The sequence below is a fragment of the Numenius arquata genome, chromosome 4 (genome assembly GCF_964106895.1).
Source record: "Numenius arquata chromosome 4, bNumArq3.hap1.1, whole genome shotgun sequence".
Taxonomy (NCBI): domain Eukaryota; kingdom Metazoa; phylum Chordata; class Aves; order Charadriiformes; family Scolopacidae; genus Numenius; species Numenius arquata.
In genome coordinates this window covers 8177723-8190267 of record NC_133579.1, presented here as the reverse complement: position 1 = coordinate 8190267, position 12545 = coordinate 8177723, and the positions used below count along the sequence as shown (strand labels likewise).

General features: G+C 39.5%; 1 protein-coding gene across 1 annotated transcript in view; it reads left to right on the top strand.

Moving 5' to 3' along the window:
- The first annotated feature begins 2044 nt into the window (after window positions 1-2044).
- CLVS1 (clavesin 1) overlaps window positions 2045-12545 on the top strand; it is a 93034-nt gene continuing 82533 nt past the window's right edge. The window contains exon 1 of the mRNA XM_074146233.1: window positions 2045-2433. Within this exon, the coding sequence (XP_074002334.1) occupies window positions 2045-2433 (389 nt within the window). The remainder of the gene's footprint in view (window positions 2434-12545) is intronic.

Sequence of the window (12545 nt, the reverse complement as noted above, 5' to 3'; positions counted from 1 at the left end):
TTCTCCTAATTTGGTCTAATAGAGGTGAGAGGAAAGCAAATAACTGTTACTTTATGTGTGCAATCCACCTTTAATACAACTCTCATTTCTTTAAGCATTGAATAACTTGCACCCATAGATTACCCCCTCAAAACTTCAGGGCTTGTTTTTCTGAAGTCATTTGCACTCCATAGTGACTTGTCAAAGGCAGCCGACCTTCTTTCCTCCCGGCTCTGCCTTTTCCCAACTTTTCCCAGGCTGATGAATCTCCAGTTATGCTGCCCTGCAGGTAGCTCTTTGTAACGCCAGCTCTGAAGTGAATACTGAAAGAGCTTGCTGAACAAACTCTCCTCTGTATCACCCACAGACAAGTCGAATGCACAATGCTGTTGAATCAAAAGCTTATCTCCTGCCACAAATGTCCTTTAAGCAAATATGCAGAAGCTGTCTGTATTTAAATTTAGGGATCTCATCCCGGAGCTGCAGCTGTGGCATCTAAAATGTAGTTTTTATCAATGATATACAAGCTCACAAAACAGGGAACTCGGGCATCCCTTGTGCTGATTGACTTCCAGGTCCTGCAATGTAACTTTGAGCAGTCCTTGGACGAAGAAATGCTCTGGCTGATGCTCTCCCCTTTGTTTGATATGAGAACACTGAACCCAGGGGAGCAGCTGAGTGAAATGGTTGTTTTGCTATAAATAATTCATAACTTTCCAAACAGCTTTCTCCAAATACAATAAAGTATGTCTTTCACTAAGGGATTCTCTTTTAATTTTTAAAACCAATTTTTCTTTTTTTCAGAAATTAAAAAGGGAGAGAGATCAGTTTAACAGTGGGGGTTTTTGTTTGCTTGTCTGTTTTTGTGATAGCTGAAAAATTGGGTGGATCTTGATCTTTCCTCACACACATTTCACATTGGAACAGACCTTGATCTTATTTCACACAAGTGTAACTACACAGGCTTCGATGACAGCCTCTTGCTAATTATGTCACTGAAATGTAAGAGATTCACTGTACCGTTTTGCTCATACATAACAGCTTAAGCAGCTTTTCTTCTAATACTCGTAAAAACAAATTCTAGGTAAAGTACAGGAATGAAAATGAAATTCAGAACTAGGTATTCAGGAAAGAAACTGAAAAAAGAATTTGGAATAAAATACATCTCTTTTCAGCTAAAACACCAACCATGTCAGATCAGATTAATCAAACACTTTATTCATGGGAAGTTTCCCGTGAAGATGTATTAAGTCTCAATGGGAAATATTTTCAGTGAGGTTTTACCAAGTAGAAAATACCCCTGATGTTGGTAGAGTTTGGTGGGTTTTTTTAATTTCTTTTACTATCAGCTAGCAGGCTAATTCAAGGAAAGCTACAACTGATAGTAAGGGTGATAAAAGCAAATCAACAGTTGTTATACTTAATATGATAAGTGTAAATCTGCATACTTAGGAAGCTGAAATGTACCTCCTGTTAGAATGGAAAAAAAATGACTATTATTTTTGCTTTTATCATCCTGGGCTTGAAGTTATGGGATGCTGGAACTCCCACACTTCTGTAAGACAACTTTGCAAAGTATATTGTAATAATATGCTGATACACTTTAGTATTAATTGTCAGTTAATAAGATTGCCTTTCTGAAAGCTTGAATATATACATTCAAGATGTCAGTGACTGCCTTATCTTAAATGCACCCATTCTGAAATCATTTGACTGGTATCCTCTTACACATGAAGCACACAAAGCAGTTTTATTGGTATATAAAGTTCAGAAAAGCATTCCTGTAGGCTTTATATATGCATTTAATCTTTCTTTTATATATTTGCTTTTTCTTTTAGTAAGTTATGGAATAAACAACACTTTCCTTTGGATGGATTATACTGCATGTGAACTGCCTGTTACTCTTTCAGCAAGAATAAGAAAAGCCCTTTGCTTTCATTTGTTAAATATCAGCTTGATAGAAAAAGCTTCTGAATGGCTCACGCTCACATCAATTGAATGGGATCAGCACTTCTGCTACTGAAACATCTGAAGTCAAGAATTTGGAAAAGAGTTTTTTGCAGAGATGACCCATTTACAAGCTGGACTTAGTCCAGAGACTATAGAGAAAGCCCGCCTGGAACTGAATGAAAACCCAGACATTTTGCATCAGGATATCCAGCAAGTCAGGGACATGATCATCACGAGGCCTGACATTGGGTTTTTACGTACAGATGATGCCTTCATCTTGAGATTTCTCCGAGCCAGAAAGTTTCACCAAACTGAGGCCTTCAGACTGCTGGCTCAGTACTTCCAGTACCGCCAATTAAATCTGGATATGTTTAAAAACTTCAAGGCTGATGATCCAGGAATCAAACGAGCTCTGACAGATGGGTTCCCAGGAGTACTGGAAAATCGCGACCACTGTGGCAGGAAGATTCTTCTGCTTTTTGCAGCCAACTGGGATCAGAGTAGGTAAATGTAGATAGTGTACTTATATTTTCACATACACTCACACTCAACTTGTAATGGAATGTATGTGCCCATACTTGAAGCAACAAGGCCATTTTCAGTAAAATATTTTGTAACCATGAGTCCATTTCGTTAAAACTTTCATTTGATTTGGTATCCTCTCATTCTTCAGACATAACACCATTGAGAGATACAGGTATATGGAATCATAGAATCAAAGAATCGTTTGGGTTGGAAGGGACCTTAAAGATTATCTATTTCTACATGGCATGGGCAGGGGCACCTCCCACTAGACCAGGTTGCTCAAAGCCCCATCCAGCCTGGCCTTGAACACCTCCAGAGACGGGGCAGCCAAAACTTCCCTGGGCAACCTGTTCCAGTGTCTCACCACCCTCACAGGAAAGTATTTCTTCCCACGATCTAATCTAAATCTCCCCTCTTTCAGTTTAAAACCATCCCCCCCTTGTCCTATCACTCCACTCCCTGATAAACAAAAGTGTAGGATCCCTTTCCTGTACCCTTTAGGTACTGGAAGACTGCTACGAGGTCTCCCCAGAGCCTTCTCTTCTCCAGGCTGAACAACCCCAACTTTCTCAGCCTGTCCTCATAGGAGAGGTGCTCCAGTCCTCTGATCATCTTCGTGGCCCTCCTCTGGACTTGCTCCAACAGGTCCATGTCCTTCTCATGTTGGGGGCCCCAGAGCTGGACACAGTAATCCAGGTGGGGTCTCATGACAGCAGAGCAGAGGGGGAGAATCACCTCCCTTGGCCTCCTGGCCACACTTCTTTTGTTGCAGCCCAGAATATAGTTGGCTGATATCAGTATGTCAAATAAGTAGCTCTTTTTTTTTTTTTTCATAAATATTTCCAATTTTTTAGCCATATAGTGTCTGTCTACTATAAATACATTAATGCCTATTATATATTTGCTTCAGAACTATCATAGACCAGCCAAACAGGTTGACAGAGAGCAAATGTCTCAAAACATACGGAGATTCTTGTAGCTCTTCTGGTGCAGAAGGAACTGACCATATTTATTCTGTCTCCAGACTTCTCAACAGATCACATTTTTTTGTTTTAACCATTTCACGAGTTACAGCCTGTGCTATGAGATTTCCACATTCTGCATTGTAATTTCTACACACTCTGGTTATTGTATGTTTGTTAGTCTGATAACTGGGAGATTCATGCAAAGCGTATTTTCTGTTCAGGTCTTTTCTTTACAGAATAGTATGAACAAAGATATCTTCCAGCCATTATTATAAAATGATGTCCTTAAATGTTAATGTGATTAGTCAGCTTTCACTACCTATTTGAAGTGATACAGAGAAAAGGGGCTAGTCCAGGAATATCATGTTCACATTGTCCTTTTCGTCAGAAGTCATTCCATTCCATTTTCCCTGCCTTCACAGTGAGACGGAGAAATGTAATCAGTTGTAGGATTACCATGTATTCTGCTGATTTTGACAAAAAACAGACCAAAGAACAAAATTCAGATTCAAGGTTTGAATTCTGACAAGTTCCAGGTAGGATTTTGTCTTGGCACTGTCCAAAGATGTCCATGAAAGTGTCTCATCCTTAGGAGTCAATAGATTGGAGCTTTGAATTTCTGTTATAGAAATTATTAGAGAACAATACACGTATTGTGTTAGTTGCTTTGTGGGGAAACCTTTCATCTCCATATGAAAACAGAGTTCAGAAATGTTTCTAATGTTCCTTTCTGTGTACAGATCTGGCGAATAAATGTACCGAAAAAGTTACAGAAATGTAACTTTGCATATACAAAAGTATTTGGTGAAATCCAGAACTGAAGATAGCGATAAAAGTCCCATTGACTACAAAGGGGCCAGTAGTTTATCTCCTGTCTTTCTGAACTGTGATCTTGCTTTTCTTCCAACCACAAAACCCTTCCCTTAGCAATTGGCCTGGAAAGAAAGATGAATGAACAGGTATCTTGAATTAATAGAAAGTATCAGCTTTAGAGGACAGAAGCACTGTGGCTCTGCTGGTTGCATTAAGGGATTTAGGTATTATACAGAGCCAGCTTTGGGTTTCTGATCCCTCAACAAAATGAATCCTTGTGATTAACCTCATACATCAGGTCCTGCTCTGGGAAAGCTGAGAGTGCTGCTGTCTAAGGCTCTGGGACTGAGATTTTGACAAAACATTGATTCCTGTCAGGTTTTAGATCAAATTTTCTGCAAGTCCTTTAATATGCATCCATGTATACGTGTATATGTGTCTGTGGGCAAAACCCAAAGTGATGCTGCATGCAAGATACCTTGTTTCTGAAAATGTAATTTTAACCTTCAAAGAAGAAAGGCTGAGGCTAATAGGATAAGATATAGTGTCTTAAGACTCCTCAGTGAAATTAAAATTTTACCTCTCTTCAGCCACTGAAGCTCAACACCTCTATGGATTAAAATGACAAGAAGTGTCATTTCTGTGGGCTCTTGTAGCACTGCAAGTGCTGCAGGGATTTGGGGCAGGATTTAGGCTGTAAGTAAATAGAGAGATGACCTCCTCCTTTTTTACTGTCTAAATCAAGAGCAAAAGCTGTTAAGGAACAGGAAATGATGAGTGCAAAGTCCTGTTAAGCAGAGGCAAAGCAGATTATTGGCATGAAGAAATATATATTTATCTATAATTCACATAAAAAATCCAAGCCCAAATGGGCATTGTCTATATCTTACAAACATATACCTTGGGCAACCTTCTATACACATCTTCGGTGATGGTGAGGTGTTTACAAGCTTACGTTTCAGCCAAATGCTCATGCAATCAATTCATATGATGCTGTGATGTTGATATAGAAGAGCAAGAGCTCAGTCTTCAGCATGCCTTTCCTAACTTTAATCTTACTTGCAGCTGGCAGTGTCTTCCCTTTCCTTATCATTAAATCGTAATGATAAGGGTTGTTTTATACAGAAATAATAACTTATAAAGGGTCATTTGAAGTTAGCATGGCTACAATCCATACACTGATTTTCAGTCCAGACTTTCTTACCTTTTATGCTCCTGGCAGTATGGTGGCTGTATGGATCACATCTCAAGGAGAGAAAAGCAGCCTCATAATTTTTTGATCTTACAAATATGTTGATTTTTAAAAAGAAATATCATTATCTGTGTACTGTGACTGCTTGGACAAATCAGATCCAAGGTATTCTTAAGGGATTCCTCATATCAAATATAAAACTTATATGTGCTCTTTTAGAAACATTTGAAATTTTTGCCTCAAGAATGTAACTGATAGATCTAACATCTCCAGAAAACTAGGTATCCATTTCCAGTCTCAACGTTTCCAGCTTCAGCTTCCAGCTGCTGGACCATGTTAGTTTAAAGGGACCACAAAAAGAAGACAGCTTCTTGTGTTTGTACTTTTGTGTCCTGACCATGTCGTCTTTTAACATACTTTTGAATTCACTGAGGATGTGGCACCGTAGGGTAAGTCACTGTCAGGCAACAAGAAGATAGTACATTAGCTACTCTACAGCAGTGGCTCTTGTGTTCACTTTTAATCATGGTGACTGTAAAACAGCTATCCCTCTTTTTCTTGAGGGCAAAAAAACCTTGTGTTGACCACAAAGTAAAGAATATACTTGTGAGCAGCCAGCACTGCAAACGTAATGTTATGCAAAGCATTGCACTAGCTTATTGTTTTGCAATATACTTATGCTGCAAAAGCTTAAATAGGTTAAACTTCTTTACTCTCAGAATTAGGAAGATTTTTCAGGTTACTAATACTGTTCATCATTCTTTTCTGGACCTTTCCTATCATTTTAGCGTTGTTGCTAATGTGCTGACGGATGAACTGAACACAAACTTTCACTAATAAACCATCATGTGGTAACACCATATCTTCTGCTCAGTAGTTCCCTCCTTTTAGATATAAGGTTGTCACTGTTTTCTTCAGTACTTTATCACATTTTGAGCTCATGTTCAGCTCAAATCTGCTTCCAAGTCACTGTTTCCTAAAATACAAACACCACTGATAAATGTGTCATCCATTCTCATCCATAATGTGGGCACAGTCTAGCATGTGATTCACGCTCTTCTGCAGAGCTAAACCTGTCCTCCTCATCAACTACCATTGCACGGGTTTGGTGACATCTGCAAAATTCACTAGTGAGAATTTTATTTTCCCTTCCACATCGCTGAAAAAGATGGTGGTTGTTGTTTTGACCAAAACCTCCTTGATCACCAAGAAAAAAACACAGCGAAGGATAATTATTATCTCCAAATCAACAGCTGAATTCTATCATGGTGCCACGTTTTTATTCACTTAGCATGCATTGGTTTGCTTTTGCTCTATTTTTAGACTGGTTTCTTTTAGATAGAGTCATCACGTTCTCTCTGGGTCCTGCATAGTATATTTTGGTTCTCTTAGTTAATGTTAATCACATATGATGCAGAACAGAAAATTTCAGAGATATCGAATAGGTGAAAATGAGCAGATGGATAGAAAAGAAAGAGATCAAGTTAGTTCCACGCTGAGGGAGGGGAAAAATGTTGAGCTCTATTACTGTACACTAGAGAATCCACACAGGGGAGGACCATTGTTCACTTTGATCAGAGCTCAGTCCTCAAAGGTGCAGAATAATCCAAATACAAGGTGTGAACTCACCCCAAACCCATAAAAGCTTCACATATACCAGTGGTTACAGAGCACCTTACTTTTAAATTGAAATTGTGGAGTAATATTGACAGATAAGGATGTCAAACTGATCTTGTCAGGAACTTTTTTGACAAAATAATTTGCATCATAAAAAATCCCAGTTTGTAAAACAAATACATGCATACATACAAATGTACGGGTTTGATGAGACCTGAACCAGGATTTCACATAAAACCAGATGTGTCATGCACTGGATTACGAATGCTCTTTCTGACACTTTCTTATTTCATTAGTCTCACCAAACCTAAGTCCTCACTCCTCTGATGCACCTCTAGTGAATCTGAAGCTTTTAAAGAAGTCAGATAAGAGTGCCATTTCGGCTGTTGGACTGAGGAAAGCTTTCACTAACTACCACAGCTGTTCCTAGGTCTGCTACTGCCTTCTAATATATCCTGCTCAGACACCAGGGAGTTGGGGGTTTGGGTGAACAAGTAATTCAGCAGAAGGCATTCATTAATCTCCCAAGTAAAGATATTTCCTTCAAGGTTGTGCAGCCAGAATAAAATTTATTTCTGGGTAGAAAGACAGCACAAGGACCATTTCTAATCATGATCCTCTGTGAATATGGTCTTGGAGCAGGGGGGCAGAAGGTTGCCCATTGTCTTTTGCAGCAAAATAGTAATTAATTTCTGCCTTCATCTCTGGACTGTTTTGTCTTAGAAGCTGTCATGTAGCTCCAAAAATTCTGTAAGGAAGTCAGACAGAAAAAACTGCTACTTTATTTACAACATGCATTCCCAAGTCAGCTGCTAGCCATAAATTCTCTTTTATTAACCTAGGAGCCTCAAATGTCGGATACTTACCATTCTGTAGAAAAGTGTATTGAGATAGGCTAAAGGGCAAGGAAATACGCTGACTTAACAGTAAATCGACAGCTATAAATGTTTTAAAGGACCACAATATTAAAAAATGATGTCCTTTCTGAGAATGCTCATAGTGGTGTAATTACAAGGATATTAACATCATCAGATCCTGTTGCTATAGATGAATATGTCTCAAATGTTGATTATTCCAATATATTTCAAGGATAATCTCAGATGCTTAATAGAATATGAAGGAATAAACATCTGTTGAGACTGATTTATAGTCACAGGCAAACTGTGGCGATAACTCAGCCTCACAGCTGTTTATTATGAGAGATTACAGCTGAAATACAGCCAGCTCTAACACCAAAATTATTTTTATGCAGCAGGTCTTGGGGTTTGGTTAAGAGATAGTGCTTCTGTGATGGGAGATGCTTACAGTAATGCAGATTGAGGTTGTGGTTCAAGCGTTGCATTGACCAATAAAGAGTCTAGAAGCACACTGTATTAAAAAAATAATTCATATTATGTTATTACATTACTGAGGTAGTCCAAAACAGTAACAGAATTCAGGGTAGTAGAGGAAGCAAGTGTAGCATAAGCAGAACACTCATTTCAGGGAGTAACAGATGTGCAAATTAAATGTTGGACAAAGAAGATGAAAAAGACCTCTGTCTTGAAATGTTTTAATTTGCTTGGAGGTGGCAACTTAATTCAGTTTGTACCGTTTATTATGGAAGTCGTGTTTGGGAAGGCAGTGTAGTCCATATGAATGACAGAAGGATGACATACACAAATGACAGCCCTGGATAGGGATGGGAAGGGAATCAGAGAAAAGAGAGAAAATGTCTGAAAAAGAGGAAGAAAAACAACAGCTGGGAAAGTTATAAAGCATATGATGAAGAACAAGATAAGCCTGACTGAAAGGGGAATAAAAATCAAGGGGGGAGGGAGCGGTAGGGCAATCAAACACATAGTGAGAGGGAAGAGAAGGTGAGTGGATGGTGTTAGGCTGGGGGCTGACTGAAGAGCTGTGAAGGACAGTGCCAGTGGGTGAGACAGACAATTGCTGGAGCCCGCCTGCGGGATAACAAAGGGAAACGAAGGGCAGAGTGGAAAGTGGCTCTGTGCCACCTCCCTCCTGTGGAGAAAAGAGACCAAATCCAATCCCCAAGCTTTATAAACCAGAGAGAAGGTCAGTTGATTAAGAAAAACGCACAAATACAGGCACACAACAAACACATACACGCACCTCCTTCCTTTCCAGACTGTCTCAAAAGACCCAGATTTTGTGTGAGGGTTTATGTCTGGGCAGAAGAAAAGAGAAACTGCCTGCAGTTGTGATAGCGCTTGTCCCTCGTCCCTAGGAAACGACCCATACTCCTCCATGGGCTGTGTATGTCACCCTCGCAGCTGGGTTCTGCAAAAGAACGTTATAACAGAGCTATATCAGCAGAATAGTATGGAGCCAAACAATACGACATCCCGCTTGGCTCTTTGCCCCTTTCACCCTTGGAAACAACTGGTAACCATGAATGAAAATTTTACAAACAGGAATTTTTTGAGGTGAGATTTCATAGGAACACATCAGAATATTTTTTTTTTTGTCAGAGCTTTTCCTGAATCAAGTTTTCTAAATATCTGATGTTCTGATCAGTTTCTAACTTGCCAACCTAATTAAAAGGAGCTAAGGCGAATTCTTGCATTGCAGCAGGAAGAGACCGCAAAGAGTCAGGGGAGGAAAAAAACCATAATTCTCTGAATAGCTATTTAATAGGGTACATGCAGTAGAGGCATCAGAAAAGAGTGGAGATATTGAGCCAGAATCCTTACATACATTTAAATTTTCAAATTCTAATACTTTCTTGATATATTATTTCCCCAGGCCATGATTTGGTTTAGACTCTTTCCTCTGAACTCTGACCTCTGAACTCTGTATCAATTGCATCTTACATAAAAATAATCACTTTTTTTCACCACACTCCAGTAGGTGCTGAGCATCCTCTGCTTCCATCACCCTCAGAGCAGCATAAGGGATGCTTAGGAACCAGTGTGGTTAGCAGGCTGGCTGATCCCAGAGAAGCTACAGCAGATAGCATGAATTCAGTCAGGATGTGCATGGTGTGGGGGTGCTGAGCCCCATGAAATGGCTGAACAGCACATTGGGGAAAACTCTACCCTGCCACCACCATCACCCTGCTTCAGGGTGCTGGTCTGCCATGGGAAGACAGCTCCCATGATTGCACTGGTGAGAGTGCCCTGGCCACATATCTCTTGACAATGTGAGGAAAGAACTGGTGCAGGCACCTGTCTGCCACAAGCACCTAAAAATTTAACACAGCAGACAGAATTGGAGGCCAGGGGAAAGGATGGAGGAGTAAAGACATTCCAACAGACCAGCCTAAACATTGCATTGTTGAAACTCTTCTGTACGAGACATTTTGCCTCTTTTGATATGGGCAAGCCAATAAAATGGATGGAGCAGCATAATTAATATGCCATGACTGGAGACTTGATTCCCAAAGAGAAGAAAATGGAGTCACTCCTTGAGGAAGGGGAATTTTTTGTCTTAAATTCTGATTGCAGTCTCACAGTTTTTATTTTCAATAGTTGCAGAAACCACAGGGGCCATAGAAAGGAACTATCCCTTGCTCCCAGACCATGATAATCTCAGCTCTAGAAACCTCCTGGAGGGTCCATTTGTAGCAGGGAACAGAGGGCAAAGCCAGCCAGTTAGCCTCCTGCTGGAATTATTTCCTATGCAACTACCTATTTTCTGCTCATGCTGAGCAAACTTGCATCAGTAAAGATTAATTTTTAAGGGAAAAGTAACATGCAAACATCTTCATTGGTGCTTTTTCTTTATAGAAAGATGGTATCACTTTTCCACTTTTCCATTGCAGTCACACAGTGGGTGGCATGTGTCTGTGCATGCATTAACACATATGGTGCCAGTTGTCTTTCATATATGCAGTATAAATCACAGCACCAAGTAATGTTATGATGCTATATGATCAATAAGAACCTCTTTGAAAAACACATACGGATTATTTATATAATATCCCATAATACATCTTTAGAGGACCAAAATTCAGGATTTGATTGAAACTGTAAGATTCCAAGCTACTGACTACCATTTTTTGAAATTGACGTATCAATAAGATAACGTATAAGAAATATCTGCTTTTCAGAAGCAAATTAGTATATTTTCTGTTTTAACCTTGCCAGCATGCTGTGTATCAAACCCTTGTTAGCGACCTGCTGCTGATCACTGTCACAATGAGGACTTGGGGCCAGAAGAACATTTGGTCTGATCCAGTAGAACCATTCTCATGTGTACTTTAGTCTCACGTACTTTATAAGATATGCAGCTGATGGTCTGAATAAACAAAGCAGGAAGCTCAAGACATTTTTTTTTAACCTTTTTAGACCAATATGGTTTTCTTCATTGAATTCCAGTTACAAGCTGTCTCACACCTTCCTTGTTCTTTCCCATAGGTAGTCCTGTGCTCCCTTCCACAAAGCTGTAATTTCATCTCCTCTGGTTTTATAACATGTCAGTAGAGGAACTGAATCCCATACATTCAGATATGAATGAAGTAATAAAGGTGAAAAAAGTGTTAACAAGCACAAGGCTACTGTAACGGTGTGATCAGGAACATGCGCTCCCCTTGCCAGTGCTAAACCTTTCACTCTTTCCTTCCTTCTGGCTTCCTTTCATGGAAAATCCAAGAGTTGTATATTAAACATCCAAGAGTCACATATATTAAATATGCACAGATCAATCTACAGAGTATAAGTGGTGTCCATACCCCTTTGGAGTGCTAGAGTAAGTGTAAGCACACAGAATTTCTTTTGTACAGGTATTTCTGACCAGGAAAATCCACACCAGAGTGTGATAATCTTATCTAAGGTATCTCCATGCTGTCCCATTATCTTGGATCTGTGATCCTCTAAGCTGTTCTCACTTTGCAAGGTTTCTGAATAGCAATACATTGCCTTGTTGTCCCAGGGATAATCCTAGCCATCTCTTGTGTAAGTACAAAAGGAGAAATGTGATTTATATTGAAAGAGAAAGAGACTGCTGAAAAATCCTGCTTCTAAATGCACTGCAATATTCATTCGAAAACTGAGATAAAAAAAGAGGAGGAATAAATTCTGACCTTGGGGGAGACAGTAGGAAATCTTTCCATTTCTTAGGTTCTCATTTACATGTAAGCCACTTTTAGCTGGCTACTGCAATTCAAATTCAGTTTCACTCTGATAAAGCCTTCAATTCTGCTTGAATAAAAGAGCTTTGCAAGACTGGGGAAAATGGCAATTTGTGTATGGCACAGCTGCCAGTGAATACCTTTCCATTTTCCAGCATCTCATTATTATTCTCTGCTAAAATGTATGCACAGGTACATGTGCATTCACTTTCTTTCAGAGAATGTTTTATATGATTCACTTAAAAGTAATTAATGATCATCTGGGGGTTTACTTCAAAAAGAAGCATATCAGATGTAGACCCCATGTTAACATCCAATGAACCTCGTGAGATATTGGACATACCTGCCAGTGCTGGTTTAGTCCTGGCTGACACATTTGTCTCTGCCGGGATCTTCTCACTCCTTGGTTTATTAAATAAAGTATTCA